The sequence below is a fragment of the Vanellus vanellus genome (assembly GCF_965231255.1).
Source record: "Vanellus vanellus genome assembly, chromosome: 1".
Taxonomy (NCBI): Eukaryota; Metazoa; Chordata; class Aves; order Charadriiformes; family Charadriidae; genus Vanellus; species Vanellus vanellus.
In genome coordinates this window covers 219,155,269-219,178,411 of record NC_138905.1, presented here as the reverse complement: position 1 = coordinate 219,178,411, position 23,143 = coordinate 219,155,269, and the positions used below count along the sequence as shown (strand labels likewise).

The 23,143-nt window shown below is 49.6% G+C and overlaps 2 protein-coding genes across 2 annotated transcripts in view; both read left to right on the top strand.

The window, feature by feature from the left end:
- Positions 1-19,873, top strand: part of CAPN5 (calpain 5) — a 42,633-nt gene extending 22,760 nt beyond the window's left edge. The window contains exons 3-12 of the mRNA XM_082490626.1: positions 10,465-10,673; positions 11,120-11,312; positions 11,868-12,061; positions 12,798-12,875; positions 13,394-13,589; positions 14,574-14,696; positions 15,217-15,413; positions 15,781-15,902; positions 19,080-19,216; positions 19,557-19,873. Of these exons, the coding sequence (XP_082346752.1) occupies positions 10,465-10,673; positions 11,120-11,312; positions 11,868-12,061; positions 12,798-12,875; positions 13,394-13,589; positions 14,574-14,696; positions 15,217-15,413; positions 15,781-15,902; positions 19,080-19,216; positions 19,557-19,739 (1,632 nt within the window). The 3' untranslated portion in view covers positions 19,740-19,873. The remainder of the gene's footprint in view (positions 1-10,464; positions 10,674-11,119; positions 11,313-11,867; positions 12,062-12,797; positions 12,876-13,393; positions 13,590-14,573; positions 14,697-15,216; positions 15,414-15,780; positions 15,903-19,079; positions 19,217-19,556) is intronic.
- OMP (olfactory marker protein) lies at positions 4,635-5,114 on the top strand (the record flags this gene model as incomplete). The annotated part of the gene is made up of 1 exon (XM_082487883.1): positions 4,635-5,114. One exon carries the CDS (start codon positions 4,635-4,637, stop codon positions 5,112-5,114), a length of 480 nt encoding a protein of 159 aa, XP_082344009.1.
- Positions 19,874-23,143: the final 3,270 nt, after the last annotated feature.

Genomic DNA, 23,143 nt, shown 5'->3' with positions numbered 1-23,143 from the left:
GAACAGGACTGGACCCAGTACTGACCCCTGGGGAACACCACTCGTCACTGACCTCCAACTAGACTCTGCGCCCCTAACCACAACCCTCTGAGCTCTGTCTTGCAACCAGTTTTCTATCCACCTTACTGTCCATTCATCTAACCCACTCTTCCTAAGCTTCCCTATGAGGATGCTGTGGGAGACTGTGGACCTTTTCCTAGATTTTACTGCAAAAAGCAGCCACCAAAGTCCTACAGTACATACAGACAGCTTCACCTGCTTCACCCACAGCCTCCTACTGCAACAGACCCAAAAAGAGTGCCTCCACCCTACGCCTTCACATCTGCTCTCTGTGCTGTGGTACTCCCCGTCTCTGCTGCATGTGGTTTTTGGGATCACAAACACTAAGCTCAGGGATTTGTGGTTGTTGCAGCATCCCCATTTTTTTTTGTTGTTAAAATCAAGGGGTTTTTTTGTTAAAATCAAGTCTTCATATGGGAAACGGGATAGCTGTTGTTGCCTTCTGGATAAGCAGTAAGGCTTCCTCCCGTCATGGCTGTGGTGACTGTTGTGGCTCTCGTTACAGGTGTGGTGCAAGGGGTTGTTTAGCTTGTTCCTCCCCATCGACCTCTCCCAAGGGGGAGCAGGCGAGTTGTCTTCCCTCCTCACCATTCACTTCCAGCCCTGCCCTGGGAAATGCCAACCGAGCAGAAGCCGGGTCCCTTTGGACACCTCATTGTTTCGGTTTGCCAATGGCATTGCTTTTCCTCCCTTGGCAATTCGGCTGTGGGTGTTTGTGACTTCTCATTTTCCGTGCCCTTAACTCTCAGAAGCTCTTCTTTACCTGCCACCTCTTTCTTTCAGGAAGGTTTGTTTTCTGGCAAAATCAAAAGTTGCATCCCTCTCCCCAGGCCTTCCCTCCCTTTGCTGTGGTGTTCACTACAGGGCTCTGGTCAGACATGCTTCAGGACACCCCTGCTTTTGGAGACCTCTGAATTAGATGGGACCTTTGCTCACACTTTGCAAAGTGCTTTGAGGGCTTACGATGAATTGCAAGGAGTAAGCGTGGCTCTAAACTGCAGCAGCAATTTTTAAGGCAAAATGGGAGATGTCAAGTGCACAGATGAACCCCTTGGTCCAAAGAGACACCAGCTCTGCCAGGTGTGCTGGAAATAGAGCATGGTTCTTTCCAAAGAGCTCAGATTCCTTCGTTAGCCCAGAAATAGTGCACCCCTTGGTCCTTGGTACAGTCGCGCGTGTAACTGAGTCAACATTGCTGGAGGTACCTGTTGCTCCTTGGCTCTTGGGCATCTCCACACATAGGACCCAGTGCCCGCAGGGCAAACCGCTACTCCTGACTGGTCACTATGCTGATGTAAGCAACAGTTGAGAGGACGGAAGCAGCAGCAAAACACTAGGTTTTTAAACCTAGTTTTAAACCTAGTTTTAGTGTCTTTAGACACCAAAACTTCTCTAATTTGGTGTCCAGGAGGAGCTGAAAGATGCTGATGCAGGTTTTCGTATCACTGAAATATCAGTACAGGGATCTTGGCCCAGGTCTCCCATTGCTGCTAGCAAATGTAATCCTGATTTACACCAGGGTGTGACTTAGGCTCTGTGTCTCCCTCGCTCCACTTCACACAGTGAAACTGTCTCTCTCAAGTGTGGGGAGGGGGAATACCTTCAAGGGAATTGAACAGGCCGGCCACATCCCCGTGTATCCCAAGAGACGGTTTTATTCACGTGCTTTCTTCTACCTCAGCCCAAGGCTCCCTCCATGTCCCTCCTTCCCATTAAGCCTGCGGTGTTTGAGCCACTGAGTGGGAATGGGGGACTGGAAGTTAATTTAGAGCTGTTTTCTATTTTCCTGACTCTTGGCTGGCCCTACATGGCTTTAGGTGTGTTCTAGCTTTATAACACCCTTCCTGTGACCCTTCAGAAGTGTCTAGCTCTTATGAAAAGAAATTAAGGCCTTGAAATCGAGGAGCTTAAATAATTTCCAGCAGAGCTTTGTCCTAATAACAATATATAGGATCTATAACCTTTGGGTTGCACTGGTATTGCTCAACAAATGAGGGACAGGGGCCAGACTCTGAAGCCAAGTGGTTCAGGCAACCCTGCATCTCCACCACCTAGCCTGGTCTCCTGCCACCATCAGTTGCTTCAAGAGCCCAGGGTGGTCTTGGATGGGATGCCATGAACAGATGTCTCTGACGGCTCGCACCTCCCAAAGTCCATTTGGCATAGGTCTTCTATAACCTGGGGTTAGTTATTGCTCTCTGAGGAGGACCCGAAGGCTGATCTTCTGCCTCAGCCAGGGCAGGGGAGGAACATCGCATGGCGCCTGGGGGCTGGACCGCCACTGCAGTCCGTTCATCATCAAGTGCAAGGTCATTGCTCCTTCTACTGCCACCACATATGGAGGTAAAAGAACCAAGGCAGTCCAAGCAAGGTCCATGTGACATAGCTGCATGTAGCTCAGCTCAAAAAAGGTCTCCAAGGTTACCTGAAGGCATTTTTAACTGTTAAAACCCAAAGGTTGGATCAATGTTGTTGCTAGGTGTTTTAAAAGTAAACAAGTGAGACGAGATCTCAGAGGGCAGAAAGAAGGGTCTGGTTTCCTCAGACCTCTCTTTTGTCCTTTCAGATAGGGCTGTGTGGCTCTTAGCTTTCTTGACTCTGTCCTCAAGGTCTTCAGGAGTGATAGCAAACTGGTGACTGCAGAATAATTCCCCGTAAAATGACTGACTTTGGGTTCCCTGGTGTCTGTGGCTTTTCTGGCCAAGGCTAGCTTCTGATGACCTTTTTTAGGACTTCTTCTGGAATTCAAAGTGATAGCCTGCAGGGATGATTCTAGATGGCTGTTAGTCACGTGTGACACAGTATAGGTGATGACACAGCCTTCTGTAAAAATATTTTAGAAAAACTGTTTCCTGGAGTTCATTTAACTTTGAGCTCCCAAAGTGCCCTGCAAACACTGTATGTGGTAGAAGCCAACCTGAGTCACAGATGGGATGGAGAGAATCCAAATGACCTGACTCCACACAGTGTCCCCTCTAAAGCTTTGTGCTGAAATGCCTGCAATCTCTGAGTGTGCAAACCGGTGACTACATCCCCAAGATAGCACAGCACGCTTGCAAGAATCAGGCCTTTTCCAAGGTGCATCTAAAACCATGGCTGTGGTGTAGCCATCATTTCAAGGGGCCACCTGGTAGAGGGGACCATGGCTTGGCATGGCACCTCTCTTCAGGATCCACAGCCTCATGGAGCCACCCAGCACCTTGCAAAGAGAAACGTATTCACCACTGACTCCCTTCATCCCATCCACTGTCCGGACAACCCACCAGCACACCACCACTGCTCTGGATTTAGTAGTCCCCAGCAATTGCTGGGGAATGAGTTGTTCCAGGTTGGGCACAATGGTCTTGCTAGTGCTCATGTGGGTTCAGGGCATCCCTGCAGTGCCTGGGAAGAGGTTGTTCAGGTTGCTTGCATCTTGCACCTACTCCTCCACCTGGTCCAAAGAGACAAGCATTAAGGCACAGACTGTGCCTGAGTTCCCCTTTCCCAGGAGCACAAAGGTGAAGCCCACACATGAGCACCCTCTCCAACATCGGGCCAGTCTATTCCAGGGCAGACGAACCCATGCTGAGCTGCTGGTGGCCACCTGCTGCTGCAGGAGCAGTGAATCCTGATTCCTGGAGTCCTTTTCGGGAAAGGACATGGGGTCCTGAGGGACAAGTTGACTATAAGTCAAACACGTGCCCTTGCAGAGAAGGCAGCCAAGCGCACACGGGGCCAAACTAACACAAATATGGTCAGCACGGCGAGGGAAATTGTTCTTTCCCTCTGTCTGGCATTTGTTAATGGTCCCCTGATTGGGGTCCCCAGAACACAGTGGCAGACTGAAGTGAGCCTGATGGAGGCCACCAAGATGGTCTGGAGCACAGGACACATGAGGAGAGGCTGAGAGAAGTGGGTTTGTGCATCCAGGAGGAGGGAAGGTGAAGGGGGAGCTTATTACTGTCTGCAGCTACTTAATGGGAGGGTGCAGACAAGACAGAGCCAGTCTCTTGCTGGGGGTGCACAGTCACAGGACAAAAGACAGCAGCACAAGCTTCAGTTTATCTTCAGCACGAGCGTGGTCAGACACTGGAACAGGGCCCTAGAGAGGCTGTGGGATCTCCATCCATGGAGATACTCAGAGATGGGCCGGGCAAAGCACCAACCAACCTGATGTAAATCGAAATCAGTCCTGCTTTGAGTGGCAGGCTGGACCAGACCCCTCCAGACTCTCCTTCCCACCTCAGAGGAAGCCACCGCCACCCAGACCTGTCGGGTGGCATCCCTGGCTGCACGCCTTCGCTTCGGGATAACGAGCCGCGGTTGTCAGGGAGGTTGCCAGGGAGGCTGACATCAGACATCCCTTCCCTATAGATTATTGTGCACAGCAGCACCATCAGTTCCTAATCCGCAAACGAGGCGGGAGGGCACCCAGAGGAAGCCCCGGAGGGTGTTTTGCGTCACCGGCCCGGGTTGCCTAGCACCGTGGAGAGGGGGCACCAGCTCCGGGGGCTTGGAGGCTTTTTTCCCCCTGCGTGTCCTGTTGGAGAGCCAAACGTTGCTGAGGACGTAGCAGAGGAGCAACTGAGGCGATGGCAACCGAGGCAGGGACGCTCGAGCTGCCCTTTGTCCGCGATGACCAGCTCACCCGCTGCATGCGACTGCGATTCCAGAGCCTGCAGCAAAAAAACGTGAGGCCCCAGGACGGTGAGAAGGTGCTGCGTCCCAACGAGCACATCTACCGAGTGGATTTCATCCGGCAGCACAACCTGCGCTTCCTCCGCTGGAACGTCCAGCTGGAGAGACCTGGGAAGGTCACGGTGACCGGCACCTCCCAGCACTGGACTCCTGATCTCACCCACCTAATGAACCGGCAGCTGCTGGAGCCGGTGGGCATCTTCTGGAAGAAGCCAGGGGCCAAGGAGGTGGAGTGCAACGAGGCAGATGCTCAGGAATTTGGGGAGCGGATAGCGGAGTTAGCCCAGATCCGCAAGGTGATGTATTTCCTCCTCGCTTTCACCGACGGCCTGGAACCAGCTCAGCTGAAGGGCTCTGTCGTTTTTAAAGCCTGATCCCCTCTTGCTCAGCCCTTCTCGCTCCAGCTGTGCTTTTGTCTTTATTTTTGTTTCTCACACTTCAGTTCTTGGTTCAGTTTTTGCACGGTTCTTTTATTTTATTTTATTTTTTTTTTTATGAGGGACAGCGTCAGGGAAAAGTGGAGGTCAGCTCAGCACTTCCGGAGCCCCTCAGCCCTGTGAAACGTTCCCCATACCTTCCCTCCTCATACTCTGAGTGATGGGGAGGAGGGGACCACGAGCTTGCTGCTGCTGTGTTTGCCTAGAGTACGGGACTGCGTGCTTGTGACCTCAGCAGGGATTCACCAGGTCTGGTGAATCCAGACTGGCGCAGGGTCTTGCTGGCGTTGGAAACATGAGGCTGCCCTAAGCCCTCCAGCTGTGGCACCTGCGTCCCAAAAACCTGATGGAAAAATAAGAAATCGCCACACTAGAAACAGGAGAGACAACCCGGAGAGAGCCCTGGCTTCCCGCTTCCATCCTAGCCATCAAAAAGGGGAGGGATTGTTTGCCACGGAGTGCTTCTCCTTGCGAGGATGCTGCGTGCTTGCAGGCTGCAGGGACTCCTGCTGCGACTGCGGCTGCTTGGTGTCTCTGAAGACCAGTCCCATGGAGGATCACCTTGCCGTGAGGCTGAAGTACCTTTGGACGTGCCGTATTCTGCAGATTGCAAACCCGCTGGACAAACTGGTGCAGGGGAGGCTGGACCACCCTTTTGCTGAACGGCCACCACCACTTCTTGCTGGGGGTTGGTTCTCTGTGGGGAGGTGTACTCCAGCACGCTGCTCACCTTGTGCTGCCTGGAGATTGTTGGTGGTGAGATGGGTTGGGTCAGGCGTGCGTGTGTGTGTGTAGAGCCAGGCAAAGTGAGCCAGCAGCTCAGAGCGGGCTGTGGGTCTGAGCCAGCCCTGCGTCCCCTGCAGCAACAACAATCGGTGCGTTGTTGTGGCCTTAAAGCACCCATGAATATATTTATTCTGAAGCGTCTACAGAGAGCGGGGAGGCTGCAGAGCGCTTTGCAAACCACAGAGCAGGAACCTGGTGCTGCTGTCCCCCAGAAGCAGTATCTCCTACCCTCTACAGATGCTGAGGCAGGGAGAGGTGTCTGGGTGGCCATGGAGGCAGAGAGGGGAGACGGTACCTCTGCAAGTTTAGGAGCAGGAGTGTGTTTTGTGCCTGGCTTGTCCCATGACTGTGAATAAACTACTAACTTTGGTCGTTCCCTTTTCCTCCACCAAAAAGTGGAGGGTATTTTGGTGAAGCTTCTTGTGACCCACAGACAGAAATGTCCTTTGAAAGAGTTAAGTATTATTACAACTGGTCCTTTGCTAAGATTGCAGACAAATGTGGGTGAGTGCTCCTCAAGGTATGGCCTGAGATCTTCCTGAGATGTGTAAGGAGAGGGCAGTGATGGGAAAGCCAGGACAAGGTGACCTTGTATCTGTGGCCTGCTGGCTTGCGCGGACCATGCCCAAAAGAGTCCAACCTCTTCTTCCAAGCCTCCAGAGATGCAGACTCCATGCCCTCCCCAGCCCAAACAATCATTTCTAAAATGATATGCATAAACTACACCAGGCAGAGCGGAGAAGGAAAGCAGGAAGATCAGCTACTGGCTGGAGAGATGCTGGGAGCTTTGAGTCTTGCCCACAACCGAAGCTCAGCAACCACTGAATCATACAGCCATGCCATGGGCATTGCCGGAGAAGTTGATGTCTTTGTTTAGACCCCAAGAAATGTTTGACTCGGTGAGGGGAGATAAAAGTGGATGCATCCCTGCTTGGCCATTGCATGGGCCCACTGTGGGCCAAACCCACTTCTAGGGTCCTGGAAGACTTTCCCATAGGAGACTTCGTACATCGCAGAGCAGAGTTCCTGACTACAAACTACATTAGACCAAATAACAGGAGCCACTGACAACATCCAAAGGGGTTTTGTCATGCCATGTCTCACAATATGCCATTGCTACGTTGCTGTTTGCTGGGGTAGAGTTCTTGCTGCAGATACCTTGCTGGGTATTGGTGTACCACAGTAAATAAAAACCTAGTCAACAGGGTTCCCCTTAAGGACTGAGGCTGTGCGTGTCTTCTTCATGTCCTTTTTGGAAGCTGCCCCAAGCAGCACCCACCAATTTTGAAGTCACTGTTGGTATTTTTGAGCACCTTTTAATCTCCTGTAAAAAGTAAAATGAAAATTTACCTCCTTTTCTCTTGGTGTGAAAGGCTTAATGGAGCATTTAGCAGTTTGAGTGGTTTGGGGAAGGGTTTGAACCTGGGCAGAGGAGGGGAAACAATCCTCAGGTGGATCCTCAGGTGGGTCATCCTTTCCATCAGAGCTGGGGGTGGGAGGTGAGTGGGGCAGTGTGGTCTCTCTCTGCTGCAGGGAAGATGAACCTCTTCATAGCAGGCACTGAAACTCTCCCTACACGGTTTCAATATCCCTTAAAGACTTTCAGATACACCACTCTGCCCCATCTCCCAGAGGAATTTCATCCTGGTTTGTACCGTGGTTCAGCAGATTGGCACAGCTGGGTCCCTCCCTCTCCGTCCTGAGCTGCAAGTTCCCAGCAGAAGAGCTCCTGCTTGGAGTAATTGGCACCTACCCATTCCTCCTTCTAATCAGGAACATTTCTCCAGGGTCACAGGTGCCTTTTCTCTTAATGAGACACTCCGAAGAAAATGAGAAAACTCCTAAACCAGCTTAGGGGAATGTTACAAGTTAAATCTGGAACCTGGGGTTTCTGGGCTCCATCTACAGGTCACTGTAAATTTGTCCCACTAAAAGGTCTTACAGCTCCAGATGTTGGGACCCCCTAAGCAAAAAGCAGCACAGTTGGGTGAATGAGGAGAGCTGGTCTCCGCTGCCTCCACGTCACACAACCGAGTCCAGGATTCCATGGGACCTTGTGACAGGTGGTCCATGGCATGCGGTCCAGCAGCCACTGAGGAGGGATGGAGGTATCTGGGGAGGTTTCCTGGGAGTGGGTGGGAGTTGTGGACCTCAGTCGCATGACGATCTCCTGGAGGGATCTGGGCTCCAGATACTGCTGGGGTTTGTAGATGTGCCCTAGGTTAATCCTTTAGGTAATACGCAGGGTAATGTCACAGGCAGGGGTTGTGCTGTATGCCTTGAAGTGTGGTATCCCGATAGGCACTGCATCCAGAGCTGTCATCTCTTCCCTACAGCCAGGGGAGTCACAGACACCTTGGCCAGGGGGTGAAGCAACTGGAGGGATCCTTGGCCTGGGTGCGATGCTGTGCTTTGGGAGGCGCTGGGGAGAGGAACCTGGTGTTTGAGCTCACACCTTGCTCTTTGGCAGGTTGAGGACAGATTGGGTTCTGGAGATCAGGCTCCTCTTGTTTCCCCTTGGGTTGGTGTAGAAGCACGACCAGTCCTTGCTCCTGGATCCTGCTCTGCATGAAGGCTGACCACTTTTTCAGTGGCAGAGGGTGTTTTCAGCGCTGCCCCCAAATGAAGGGATGGAGGAGGATAGTGGGGACCCGTATGTCCTGCCACCACTGACAGCAATGGCGGGTGTCAAGCAGCCAGCTGGAAGCTGTTGCTAGCAGCTCTGGCTGACAAGCTGCCTCTAATCAATGCCATAATCATTTGTAAGCCCACATTAATAGTGAGTTCATTAGCACAATGGTCCTCTATGACAATTCATTAGGATGAGCTCCAGTCAGGAGGGGATCGATGGGCACTGATGGAGGGCTGTCTGACCTTCCCTGGCACTGTCCCAGAGGAAGTCTGGGGCATCATTGTTAGTGGTCCTGGAAATTGCCAAACCCTCCAAAAGTGGCTCTTTTTCATGTCTCTGTCTGCTCTGCTTCTATTGATCCAAACAAGTCAAGAGTGCCAGTGAGCTCGCAAGGCTGATAGCATCATTAATATTTCAGTGTCAGAGCAATAAAAGCCCTGAGCTGGATCATTGCTGGTAGCTAAGGAGTCAGGGGGCTCTCCAGAGAGAGGGCTCTCTGCCGGGTTATGACTTCATGGCGGCAGCCGAAAAAAAAAGCACAAGGCTCCAGCAGCTGCACAAGGGCCAAGGCACGGTGCAGAGGGTCTCACCATGGCCTGGGACTTCCTGAAGATGCCTCTGTGAACGCGATGTAGCTGTGTCCTGTCCTATCCCACCCCAACACTCGCAGCTGTCTCCACAGGACAGGGATTATTTGGTGTATTGGAACATAATTATCCCCATGAGCCTGTTGGAGGTTTTTCTGGCTTAGGTCATGATGCTTTGGGAGCAGATAAGTAAAGAAGCAAAAGTGTGGACAGTTGGTCACATTACTGCAGCTGAATTGGTCACTACTCGTCAGCTATCAACCACACTAACTATACATGGCCTCACAGCCCACCGTGGCCATGAAGTAAAACCATGTTGCCTTCACCCTCAACAAAAGCTAAGCTGTGGTGTGACAGTTCCTTGCTGTGTGCCTCTGTGTCCTGGTTCTAAATAAAATGCAGATCCTCATATTTGTAGTATCTGTGTATGGCTGTGCCCGTTTCTGTCCCAACTGTGGGGTGGATTTTCCATACAAAGCAAAGCTGGTGGTGCCCACAGCCATGAAGGACTATGGACTTTGGCAGTTACCTTTCGCTTGTGCCTCGTCCCACTGGCAGTACAGATGGCAGTGACACCAAACCTGCACTCCCTCAGCCCTTCAGCTGCTCTAGGGTTTCTTTCACCCCTGGTCCTCTTTTCTTTCTTTCAGCAAGTCACCTCCCTGTGCTTGCTTGGATGACTATGGTAGCTCTTGACAAGGAAGGACAGGAACCTTGTGGGGTTGGGGATCTTGTGGGGTTGGGGATCTTGCTTTTCCCACTTTTATTTAGCAGAGTAAACGTACGCAGAACGTCTAGTCCCTGTTTGTTACCACCAGGTAGATAAATACAACCCTTACTTTTGGGCCAGTCAAGTCACACCAGAATCAAGTAAGAGAATCAAAGAAGGTTCCCTCTCTTAGTGGCACCCTACTGACACTAAAACGAACAAAATGTGGTCATAAAAGTAACTGTCCCTGGTCACACCAAACACTCATCTGCTCCAGTAGCCTGTCTATAGCAATAGATGGCAGCAAATACCCAGGGTAGAATTCTAAGAAAGAGGATGAGGATCTTCAACTCCATCTTCCAAGGCACGATGAAGTCTAAGTTATTCCAGTATGTGTTAATCTAGTCTGCATTGGAAAAAACAGGTCCAAAATCTGGCCCCAACGGGCTGTAAGCAAGTCCATCCCCATCATATTCTTCCTTATCTTTGATGTCATCTGTATTAGTTCCAGGATGAGAGTCAAACCTAGCAAAAAAGGGAATAACCTAAGTGCATGTGCTTTCTCTCTTGCAGGTCATCCCAGACTGGAAGGAGCAGGAGTGGAACCCCGAGAAACCCGAAAGCTACGTGGGGATCTTCCACTTCCAGTTCTGGCGTTTTGGTCAGTGGCTGGATGTGGTGATAGATGACCGCCTGCCCACACTCCACAACCAGCTCATCTACTGCCACTCCAACTCTAGGAACGAGTTCTGGTGCGCCTTGGTGGAGAAAGCTTATGCCAAGTAGGTACCTGGGCAGTTGCAGAACAAACTGGGACCTGGGCACCCTGTCTTTCCTCTCTGTTCATTCATCAGTTGGTTTGCACCAGTGGAAACAACAGCTTTCCTGGAGAGGAGTAGGACATATCTCAAACAGACATAAGCTGTAAGACAAAAAAAAATAAACCTTCTCTAGCCTTAATTTACCCTTAAAGCAAAATATCCTCCAACTCCACATTTGTTTAAGTAACACCTATCTTGGGAATTTCAGGTTCCCTTTATTTTGTCCTATGACAGCAAGAGTGCTGCAAGCAGCATGGGTCTTATTGTTTACTCTAGTTTTCTGTCCTCACCCACTGAAAGTTTTGTTACAAATCTGTGTTCTCCAGGCTGCCCCAAGAACTGCCCCAGACCCCCTTAAAATGTCAAGTCAGTGTTGTTGTTGTGCCATCCCTGTCACCCTCTTTCAGGTTGTCAGGCTGTTATGAGGCCCTGGATGGAGGTAACACAGCTGATGCCCTGGTAGACTTTACTGGTGGGGTCTCTGAACCTATTGACCTGACTGAAGGGGACTACATCGTTGATGAAGCCAAGCGAAACCTCCTCTTCGAGCGTGTGTTGAAGGTGCACAACCGGGGAGGCCTCATCAGCTGCTCCATCAAAGTAAGCAATGTTGCCTGTATGGTCATGGTGTCATAAGAATAGGCATTTTAGGACGCAGTTGTCCTACACTGCTGGAGACTTCTAAATTAGATCAGATAATTTATGGCCAAGAGTTCCCACTTCTTCCTGTGAATGGCAAAGGGAGTCAAGTCTGGATGCCAGCCCTCTTGATTCCTCATTGCTATGTCCAAGAGCCCTGATTCATCCTACCACCCTTTAAATGTTAGGAGAGGATTCACTTCAGAGAAAGGCATTTTAATGTCTGCATGTGGACATATCTACAAACACTGGGTGCCAGACCAGGAGGAGCTTTATTGGTTGACAGTATGGGAGTTCAGAGACCTCATGCAGCAGATGAAGACCAGGAAGGAACTAGCACCTAAAATGGCATCTGATACATCTCCCAAAGCAACTGGCTTTCTCCCTGACCATTTGTGCTCTCCTTTTCAGCTCAGAGAAACCTGAAGGGAAATATGAGCTCTCTTTTTTTTCCCAGTCCCTGCAAAGGTGATCACATCCCCCTGGTACGAGCACTGTTTGTGTCCCCCTGCCCAGGCCACGTCAGCGGCTGATATGGAGGCCCGTCTGGCCTGCGGGCTGGTGAAGGGCCACGCATACGCGGTGACGGACGTGCGGAAGGTCCGCCTGGGCCACGGCCTGCTGTCCTTCTTCAAGTCGGAGAAGCTGGACATGATCCGCATGCGCAACCCATGGGGCGAGCGGGAGTGGAACGGCCCTTGGAGTGACACGTGAGTTAGGACGGGCAGCAGCAGCACCTTCTGTGTTGGTGGAAAGAGCTGGGCTAGAGCAAGCCTTGAGGCAGGAGACAATTTGGCTTTATCCACTCGTAGGACAACGTTTTATGGGCAGTTGTGGGATGCTACTTCAACCCATGTCCTAAACTTACTCTTTCACTGGAATAGATGCATTCATTCCTTGCTCTGGGGTCCCTGGAGAACAGCAGGAGGGTGGCTGAGCTTGGCAGACCTTCTCATTAAGGCTCTGGTGGGTGTTGTGGTGAAATCACCAGTATGATCACGCCAGTGAAGGACGGTTATAGCTCACCTTTCCACTCCCAGTCTTGTTCCAACAAAAATAGCACCCAACAGAATCAACCACTGCCACCACTGACTGCTGTGGTGTCTGTGGATGGGATGAAGAACCAAGGGCTGGTGTAACAAGAGCCTTTGGCCAGAGTCCATTTTGTTATCTTCACTGATAGGGTTGTGATTGTACTGGCCAAACAAAATCTTGCCAAGCTGGATTCAGCTCCACTGGTAAAGAAGGAAGTTGGAGCTCCAAACCATGCTGCACTCCCCCCATGTTTGGAAGATGAGCCAACCAGTGCAGTGTGGGGATTGGTTGCATGGCTGGAGCTTCATAGAGGCCTTGTGCCCCTGACAGATCCTGCTGAGGCCAAGTAGCCTCTTGAATTCTTATGTGTCCACTTGCCCTCACAGTAACGATCCTGTACTCTCCCCACAGCTCTGAGGAGTGGCAGAAAGTGAGTAAAAGTGAGAGAGAGAAGATGGGGATGACAGTGGAAGATGACGGAGAGTTCTGGTGAGTCCCTCCTGGGGTTGTCACCACAGGCCATGCCCATGGGGTTGTCCCACCCCATGAAGCATGTGAGTCATTTCCATGCAAGCAGCTATCCAGAGCAAACATCCCTCCAAACCCTAGGATCTTTAGTGAAGCCTCCTCCTTGAGCCCATGGGTATTAGCTTTAGATGGCCATGACCCTAGGATTGCAAGCTGCTCTGTATCACACTGGGTCCAAACCATTTCACCGGGGATACTGGGAACCTGTTGTGAATGTCCTGAACTTAACAGCCTCACCAGGTACATTTCAATACATGTACCCATGTGTGGAGGAAGGGCCACTACTCTGTCTCTCACTCCAAAACACAGAAATCTGTCGTTTAAACTGAAGAAGTTTTTACTGCGTGCATGGAGAAAGGTATCTCCATCTCTTGTTATTCAGCCATCAGAGGCTACATCATCAGTCTCTACGGGTGATCAAGAAAATCCCCTGGAGGGAATGAAACAGCATAACCCAGGTCTGTTGTTTCTTGACTTAGGATGACCTTTGAAGATTTCTGCAAATACTTCACGGACATCATCAAGTGCCGTCTCATCAACACATCCTACCTGAGCATCCACAAGACTTGGGAGGAGGCAGTTCTACATGGGGCATGGACCAGAAACAGTGACCCCTTGAAGAACCGCAGCGGAGGCTGTATCAACCACAAGGACACCTTTTTGCAGAACCCCCAAGTGAGTCATGGAGCAGAGGACCTCCTGGAGCCTTCACATGTGCTTCCAAGTGTTTAAATCTCCTACAGGGACCTGGAAGGCCAAAATGGCTACCAGACCTCTAGTAGATTAAATGTGCTCATGACCACTCTGTGGCTGAGACCCCTGGCACAGCATCCAGGCTGACTCTGTCAACCTTATCCCTCTTATCAGGGTGACTGCATCCAAGTGCCTGGTGTAGAGCATCTTGGCACAAGCAAACAGCAAACTGTGTCACAGGGTAGCAGTGTGAGCTGGTGCCAGTCGAACAGGCCCAGGAACCGTTTCCAACAATTTGAATGTCTGAATGATAAAATTTTAGTTCCTTTGCCCAAACCTTGGCATTGCTAAATTTACCAGTATAGTGTAGTCCATAGGGCCATTTCCTTCTATCTTGGCCTTCAAAAAAGGCTCTGCTCTGGAGTTCATTTCCTGGAACAAGCTCTTCTGTCCTGTCCTGCTCTGAACTGGGGTCCTCAGTAACATGAGACAAGTTCTTGTGAGTCCTTCATCTAACAAGCAGACGAAGGATTGTCTGGTCCATTGCAGGAGTTGTCATCAAGGATGTGGGAGAGTTGTTTTCTGCTCCCAGCTCTGTATTAACCTTCCTCTTAGATCTCTGTGAACATCAGTTCCTCCTTCCATGCCATGGAGGACTTGTGGCAGGCTGCAAGGGGTGAAACTGTCTGGTATGAGACTGTATCTAGAATCCTTGGATTCTGCTGAACAATTCAAATACTGGTTTTACCAGTCTTTTCTAAGATGACCTAAAAAGTCTCTCGCTTGGCAACATGATACCAAGTCCTGAGAGGTGCGGGCTCTCAAGGCTGGTACTGAAGCCAGGTTGTCCCTGCAGTGAGGCAGGTGAGGAGAAGCAGAGGTTAACTCTACTGTGTGTCCACACCCACCCGTGCCCAGTGATCCTGTCTTAGAAGTCCTGCCTCACCTTCCTCCCTTTGCTTCTAGTATGTGTTTGATGTGAAGAAGGCAGAAGATGAAGTGCTGATCTCCATCCAGCAGAAGCCAAAAAGGACCAGTCGTAAAGAGGGCAAAGGAGAGAACCTGGCCATAGGCTTCGATATCCATAAGGTAGACCATGGAACCTGCATGTTGGCCTGAACCCCCCTGTAAATTTGTTAGTGGTGGAGCGGTACATCAGTCCTGCATGACCACTGGTATTGTTCATTTAAGCGTTATCCTGAGAGCCCCTGAGGTGCCTTCGGCACAGCCTGACCCCTCTAGAGATGGTGAGAGATTTCAGAGGTGAACAGTGACAGCATGGACACGTTTTCCTTGCTAAAAGCAATGGTTAGTCCGTTATCTCCAAATGCTGAAATCTGTCAGATTGATCCTTATGTGTTGCTTACTGAACCCCCAGTGTCAAGCTGGGATGCAAGAGAGAACAAGTCCCTGAGCCAACAGAGTTGAGACTGCCACTTCCACACTTGTTTTCTATCCAGCCCAATTGGGACCATTTTGCCGGTTCTCTTAACTCCAGCTCTCCCAGCACTGTCGGGTCAGTCCTTGCAGTCTGGCCTCCTGAAGTGGGTACCAATACATTGTCACTCAGTGCTGTCCTGCTGACCGCCCTGCTATGGTCTCTGCCCAGGTGGAGCTGAACAGGAACTACCGGATGCACACCCTGCAGCAGAAGGTGGCCAGCTCCATTTACATTAACTCCCGCAGCGTCTTCCTGAGGACAGACCTGAAGGAAGGCCGCTACGTCATCATCCCCACTACTTTTGACCCTGGTCACATAGGCGAGTTCCTTCTCAGGATTTTCACGGATGTGCCTTCAGATTGCCGGTAAGGAGCAAGAGCAGTGATGGGGAGGAGCTGGCTGTTTGGAGAGAGCCCTGTGCTTTTCGCATGTGGTTTTCCTGATTGGAACCAGTCATAGCCTTGCCTGGGGCTGGTGTTTGGCTTTCTTTCAAGTGGGGCCAAGGGACAGGGCATCTTTATAGGTCCTACCACAGACATGCAGAGAAGCTCCCATTCTGCTTCTAGTCATGGCATGGAAGAGCATCCCAAAGCCAGGCTGAGGAGATCGGAGCGGGGAACAGAGTCTGACAGTGGACAGTGCATAGTCCTTCCATCCTGCAGAGCAATTTATTTGGCCTACCCATGAGGTAAGGCTGGGCACCTCTCAAAGGCCATATGTTTTTCCCTGCAGAGAGCTGACACTGGATGAGCCACCACACACCTGCTGGAGTGGGATGTGTGGTTACCCGCAAGTGGTGTCCCAGATCCATGTCCTTGCCGCAGCCGGGCTCAAGAATCAGGACTCCCAAGGAGGTACTGGGTCTTTCCCTGCTTGTTGTCTAGTCCCAGAGGAGTTGGGAGGTGGTAGTTTGTCCTGGTTTGAGTTTCAGTGGGAAAAGGGGGAGGTGGTTTCATGAGGTGGGAGGTTTCTGGGATTTGTTATGTACTCAGATATTTTTTTCAGTGAACATGCCCAATTCAGACACCAGAGGAGGAGAAAGTCCATGGACAAACTCACTTCTTTAACGGTTGGACTTAATGATCTTAAAGGTCATTTCCAGCCAAAATGATTCTATGGTTCTATGGTTCTTGCTATGGACATGATCTGGGAGCTATTATATTTAGGCTGTTGTCTAAGATTCTTGGGAGATCCTCCCAAAGCTTCCCCAAAGCCCTTAGCAGTGGTCCTATAACCATCCAGGCTTTCTTGCTGAGTATGTCAGGAATCGTATTTAAAGGCTTTTTAATAGGAAGGACAGAGAAGCAATGGAACAAGCTGATGTGTTGTGGTAGTCTTCATCATGGGAGGCTGGATAAATGTCTATCAGTAGAGGGGAGGTCAAATTTAGCTCATTTTGGGATGATGTGGATTGAGGGCCTCTCACTCTATTTCCTGTAAGTCCTGCTCCATGCTTGGCTCCTAGGAGCCCTCTGAGATGACCTCAGCCACCACCAGCACAGTGCAATGCGTGTCTCCTTCCTTGGTCCCCTAAAGGTTCGTTTTCATGGTCCTACCATGCACTGGTGCAATTTTGACATCCGGCACTCTTGCATGAAAGACAGAAGCAGCACCACACCTCACCATGTCCTACAGCGACACGGAAGCTTATGCCAAGAGCTCCATCCTCAGTTTTCCTGGGGCATCTGGACCAAGAAACCCAGGGGCACTGATGACTTGTACTGGAAGATTGTTGAAGTAGGGATGTGATTAAGAAGCAAATGCCTTTCCACCATGGGGATGGAACAGATCCTAGCCTTTCTCCCCCATCTCCTGAGCCAAGGTCATGTGTTGAATGTAGCAAGGGTTAGCCAGTCACTTTCAAGCCAAATATAAAGTGCAGAAATTGCAAACTTAAAATTTAAAAAAAAAAAAATCTAAATTAAAAATGTAAATAACTTTTTTTTTTTTTTCAGCCAAACGTTCTTATCAGGGCTGTGTATCACTAGAGCCATGAAAGTGATGAGCAGGATCCTTCCTTAGGGCAAAGACTAGCCCAATTTGCTTATTTATCACATGCCACAAAGGGAGTCCTCCTACCTTGTCTGGAGCATGGGAGGGAATTTTGCCCTGGGTATGTTGCTTTTTCTTGGATTACTCAAAATAGCTGAGCGTATCTGTAGCAATGCAGGGAAAACTGTAACCAAAAGTCTCTGAACCATTCACAGAAATACGGAGATTTATCTTTTCTTCAGACAAGGGTTCTGGAGCCATAAAACATTTTTTTTCAGCAAGACACTGCTGGGAATGGCTTTGTTCCAGCTGTTTCCCAGCTGTTCAGCTCCAAACACCAACAGCCTGCATGTTCGGTGCTTTCCCATGCGATGGCATCTCTCACATCTCCCAGCCCAGGCCTTTCACACTGCTTTGGAAATAGTGATTTACAGATGGGAATTTGGCTCTGGTTGATGGAATATGAGGATTTAATGGGACATCCCAAAAGACAATGGTAGTTTGGAAAAACAGCTGTGAAATCCGGCAGCTGTGTCCCACCAGGGGAGACAGGTCCCTGCAAACAAAAAGCTAGCGAGGAGGTGGTCTGGCAATCAAAGATGTGGTTCTTAAATCCCAGGCCCTCAGAAGGAGGCGGGTTGTTCCTCCTCATTTCTGCGTTTCCCTTGGACAATAAGACTCGTCCACCTGGTCTGTTTTTCCACCATAGGCACTAAAGCTCATGGTGAGAAAATGCATTCTGGAAGATAAATTTCCATAGCAATAGCTCAGTCTCTACTGAAATTGCCCAAACAAGCACTTGCTTCGTAAGGGGAAAATATTCATTAATGGGGGACTCTTTCTCTTTTCTGGAAGCTCAAGTACTGTCCAGCTGTGGGCTGGTAGTCTCTGAACTTGGTAACTTTTCTCACCATCTTTATGGCCTGCTTGTTCCCCATGACTGTCTTGTTCCAGCTGGGATATTGTGATAACCTTCTTTTCCCACTGACGTGTTACACGTCCCTTCATGAACCTCTCCTCTGGTTTCCCACTTAACCATTTTGCCTGCTTTCATCTCCTCCACTTCCCACCATTTACCCCTGGTTGCCCCCCAGTGCCCAATCTTTCTCTTTCCCACATCTCTCACTACCACCAATGATCCTTTTTGACATTTGGATCTTCTCCCTGAATTCTTGCCCACAGCAAATACTCTAAGAACCATCTTCGCCTCTTTAAGAACCTTTTAAATATATTTCCATCCTAAGGCTCCCCATTCATTGGTTGCTCACCAAACCTTCCCAGTGCCCAAACGGTCTCATTTCTGGATCTCATAAATTAGCACATTTTGCCTCTTAATTTTGGCTCAGCATTGTGCCACCTCTCATCACCTTGACCGCCCAGCATTTGTCTTACCCCAACATTCTTCGTTATACTGACAGCCCTGGCAGCATTTGAGTCTCACTAAGTCTAGGAGGAAGATGTGCCAATGATTTGTGCGCAGTCCCTGCTGAGGCAGCTAGCGATGACCTTAAAGTTAAACCAAGGTTAGCCCGGCTTGGGAGTACATGAGCTGCAGTGGAAGCAAGTGGGTTTTTGCAGCTCGAAGGCCCTTGCCTTCTTGGTGTTTCCTTGCATGAAACAACCTCTGTGAGCCTGTTTCTCTTCTCCATGGCTTTATTTCTGCCTGCCTTCAGCAGAGCAAATCCCGAAAGAACAGTTGAACAGGGCAGTGTCTTCCACAAAAGATCCATCCCAAAGGTCAGGAGGATTTGGAAGTGATGAAGGAGTGTTTATGTAGAGTATGGGGTCAAGGAAGAGGCGGCCATTTCATAGCACTCCATCACCGCCTGCTACCCAGGGACAACGTCACCTAACAGAAGTAAGCCTGAGCCCAACACCTGAGCTTCATAGGCATCTTCTGGGGTGTGATGAACTTTTTGGCAGATATCCATCTGCTCTGGTAGGGTATGGAGGAAAAGTGCTGCATGATGCCCCTGGAAAAGGGCTCTGAGGACTTAAAGGAGCTACAACAAAGCAAAAATTCCCTTTTCTCTCACCAGGAGCTGACCCTTATGTCATCATAAAGTGCGAAGGGCAAAAAGTTCGCTCTCCAGTGAAGAAGAACACAGTGTCTCCAGAATTTGACGTGAAAGGGCTCTTCTACCGCAAGAAGCCAGGACAACCCATCATTGTTCAGGTACCTGGCAGGCGAGCAGTGAGCCAAGGGATGGAGACCCTCTCTCACTTGGATGCCCCCACCTGCCCTCTCCTCACACTGACTATAGCAGGTCTGTTCCCCAAGGCTGAGCATCATCAGTTCATGCAGCTCAACCACCCACCACCACGGCTGAGCTGTGACAACTGGTGAATGCATGTCCTTCACCCCTCTCCTTTACAGAGTGACCCCCACATACACCTCAACCATCTTCACAACTCCAGCTCAGACCAGATCTCCAATAACCCCTTCTCCTCCCCAGTGTGTGAAGGTTGGCTGCATCCCTCAAGGAGATGCTGTCATGTCTGTTTTGTTTCCCCAGATCTGGAACCACAACTTAATAAGCGACGAGTTCTTGGGCCAAGTGGTGCTCACGGGGGATCCCAGCGACCGGCAGTCAGTCCACACCCTGCACCTCCAGGACAAGGGGAACAGGAGATCAAACGATCTCTCTGGAACCATCGCTGTGAGGCTGCTCAGCAGTAACATCCTCACCAACGTCTAAGTACTCAAGGACTTTTCTTCTGGTGCCACATATGTGTATATAAACATGCACATATTCATACATATATATATACACACACACAGAGCCTACCTACCGTCTGCAAAGTGTATATGAACTATGCATGCATTCCACTCAAAGGAGCCAATCTTCAATGTTAAAAAAATGGTGCCTTTTTGGGGAACCGCAACGATCCTTCTGCTGGCGTCCTCTGCAGCCCCCCCATCACCGCCATGTGCCCCGTGGGATCGCTGTGGGCATGCTGTGTGCCCTGACAGCCAGAGCATGATGCCCTGATGCTGTTTGTTTACACAGGTTGGCACACAGGTGCCACCACGCACACGTGTGGCCACCACGGTCCCACCAGCTGCTTCAGTGCATCTTCGATGTGTCTGCTTGGTCTTAGAGTAGTGCGCGTGGAGTCGTCTCCCGTGAAAATGCCATTTAATCGCTTCTCTGTGGAGGAACCTCAGCAAAGAAGTGGAAAAACAGACTGGGGCCTTTTGGATGTTTTCTGGGTATGGGTTTGCATACTGCAACTGGAAGGAAAATGCACCAAGGCAGTCCCAAATCCCAAATCCGCAGGGGCAACAAGACTAAAGGCTCCATCATTTTAGGGACAAGCTGTCTCCTGTCGAGTCTTGTTCAACCTCCTGCAACTCTGAAGGATACAAAAATGCCAACAACCATGGTGGGACAACTGTTCTCTAGGGTCAAGTTTTGGAATTGGTCTGGACTCAGCTCCTGCGTGTGCCTCTTGAGCTGCCGTGGTGCCTGTTGCCTCCATGTCTTCATGCGGTCCCCATCCCAGTATCTGGGCTGGATTGTCTGCTGTGGCGTAAGAGGAGATCAGTTCCTCTGAAGGCCAAAGCATCAGGTCCAAGGGATGGGGAGCTTTGCTCAACGGGCTCCATCTTTACTGCTGCATACAGTGCATCGTTTCTCAGTGCCTCGCTTTGCCAAATTTGTTTAAAAAATAGTGGGATTTTAGCTTGTACTAGAGGAGAGGAGCGCTGCTCCCAGTGCAGCCAGAAAATGCTGGAAGTATTCAAATCATAGCAGTATCCACCTCTCACCTTTTATTTCCAGTCTCCTGGCCTGGAGGATGAGTTGCGCAGTGCTAGAGCCAGTCTCGCAAGCACAACCCAAACCCATCCTTGGGGCCATGCCTCGCACCAAGGTCTGCTCCTGTTTGCCGTGAAGACTGGGTTTGTCTTCCTTATTCCACTGGGTGGCAGAATCCAGCTTCTTATAAAACCATCCCAGATAAGCCAAACAACAAACCCTTGTCTGGCCTTTCAGCAGCTGATCAGGGCAGGTTTCAAAGCATTTTTTCTCCTGTTGTTTAGGTTGGGTTTGTTTTGTTGGGTTTGTTTTGTTGTGTTTTTTTTTTGGTTTTTTGTTTTTGTTTTTGTTTTTATTCATGTGCCTTTAAAAATGGTACAAGTTAAGTTTGTTTGGTTTTTTTTCTGTTGCATTTTCTAACAAGCAAATGTTTTGCAGTCACCTGCATGCAAGTGGAAATGACTACATATGATCTTGGTAAATTTTGGGTTGGTCAGAGTCCTCTGCTTGCAAGGACAAGTGAACATGAAAGCCTCCTTTTGCCATAGCAAGTACGGTTCCTGTTTGTCCTACTAAATGCCCACATTTGTGCTGCAAATCTGTAGTTTTTTTAAAGTCCCTAATCCTGTAACATGGTAAGATGTTCCCCAAAGTCACATTAGCTTCCAACTCAATTCTTGGTCCGTCCAGAAGCGTAGACTACAACTTCATCGATTTTTGCAGGCTGTTGTTCCCCTTTCCTCGTCTTCAGCGTTTGCCTCCTGTGGTTATGAATTGGGTTTTTGACCAAATTGCTTATTTTCTTAGGTCTTGTTTTCCAAGCTTAGAGGCAAGCGGTGGCCCACAGGATGCTCTTTCCAGGTCTCAGTTATTCCTGGCTTGTGCTGACCACCCTCCAACGCCTGGTGACATGACTGGGACCTGGTTTAGTTCAGCATCTTGCAGAATTGGCTCAAATGCTCCTAGTTTGGTAAAGTGACATTGTGACCCCAAGGTCAAAGCAAATCCTTGAATTTGGGCCGACTGATTCAGAGATATTTTGATTTTATGCTGTTTTTCTTCATTGGACTCATCACTGAAAAGAAATGGAAACAGCATTGTGGGGCTAGAAGGCACAATTTTGGTCTTAGGAGAAGGTCTCCCAAGCTCGCGTTCAGAGTGGTACGTGAGAGGGACTGTGATGCCCAAAGACACTTCACCTGGCAGGGAGAAGCTCTTTCGCTAAGGGAGAACATCCCGGGAACATCCCAGGAGCTTTGTACCGTCATCGGCAGATGGGGTTAGCCAGCCTGCCTGCATTAGCCTTGTTTTCTCAGGAAATCAGGCTACCAACAGCTTCAGCAAATGAGAGCCATTTGGCCAGGAGTGCCCTGACACGTGCCGAACTGCACCGTGATCCCCAGGGAACAGCGCTGAAGCTTGCCGAGGAGTAGCGGATGCCCTGGTACCCGTGGGCAGCCTCCTTCCTACAGAGAATGAAGCCATAAAGAGAGGAAAGGCAGCTTTTTAACAGCTTCCTCACAACAACAACAACAAAAAAAACCCAACAACAAAAACCAACACCATCATACTGTATCAGGACCAAAATGTCTTAATAGTAGTAATATTTGTCCTTTATTTTTTTTTAACTTTTGAAAAGTTAAAGCAGAAGCCTTCTTCCGGCTACATTTCCAATGGAATAACAAAAATTACCTTTTTTGCCTTTTTTTTTGTTTTGTCTTGTTTGTAGAGCAGATGGGGGAGGGCAGTTACTGAAATGCCATTCCTAATGTTGATGCCTTTTCTCTTTGAATGAAGTGAACAGAATCAGGGTTTGGGTTGTTTTTTTTTTTTTGTCCTGTGGGGAGGGCAGATCTGATAAGCACTTTCCAGTCCCTCCCAGGTGGTGTAGGACATGTCTCTGATTTATTTTCCATTTCTTTTGTAATTTGTTTCAATGGTTGCAAGTAGCCTGCCATTACACTCTGTGAAATCCATTTCTTTTTGACGTCTGCATGTTACAACAGGCTATGACTTGTCTTCATCTCCAAAGGCAGTGGCGTGTCATGTTGCACAAGATCAGAGAGTGGTCCAAACAGAAAGCCAACGTTGTACAGCTGTAAACCTCCTATTAATAAATTGTGTATATTTTATTCAGACTCCCTGCCTTTAAACTGCTGTGTCCTTCCAGAATGCTTTAGATGAGCACAAGGTGGCTCTGCAGAGCCTTTTTAATTTGCTCTATTCACTAAACTCCATTCAAATTATTTCCTCTGCGGACTTTGAGACTGAGGCAGGGCAATCTGCATGAAGGTTTCATGCAACGTTACCTTCACGGTCACTGGGAAAAGCCAGGGAGGAGG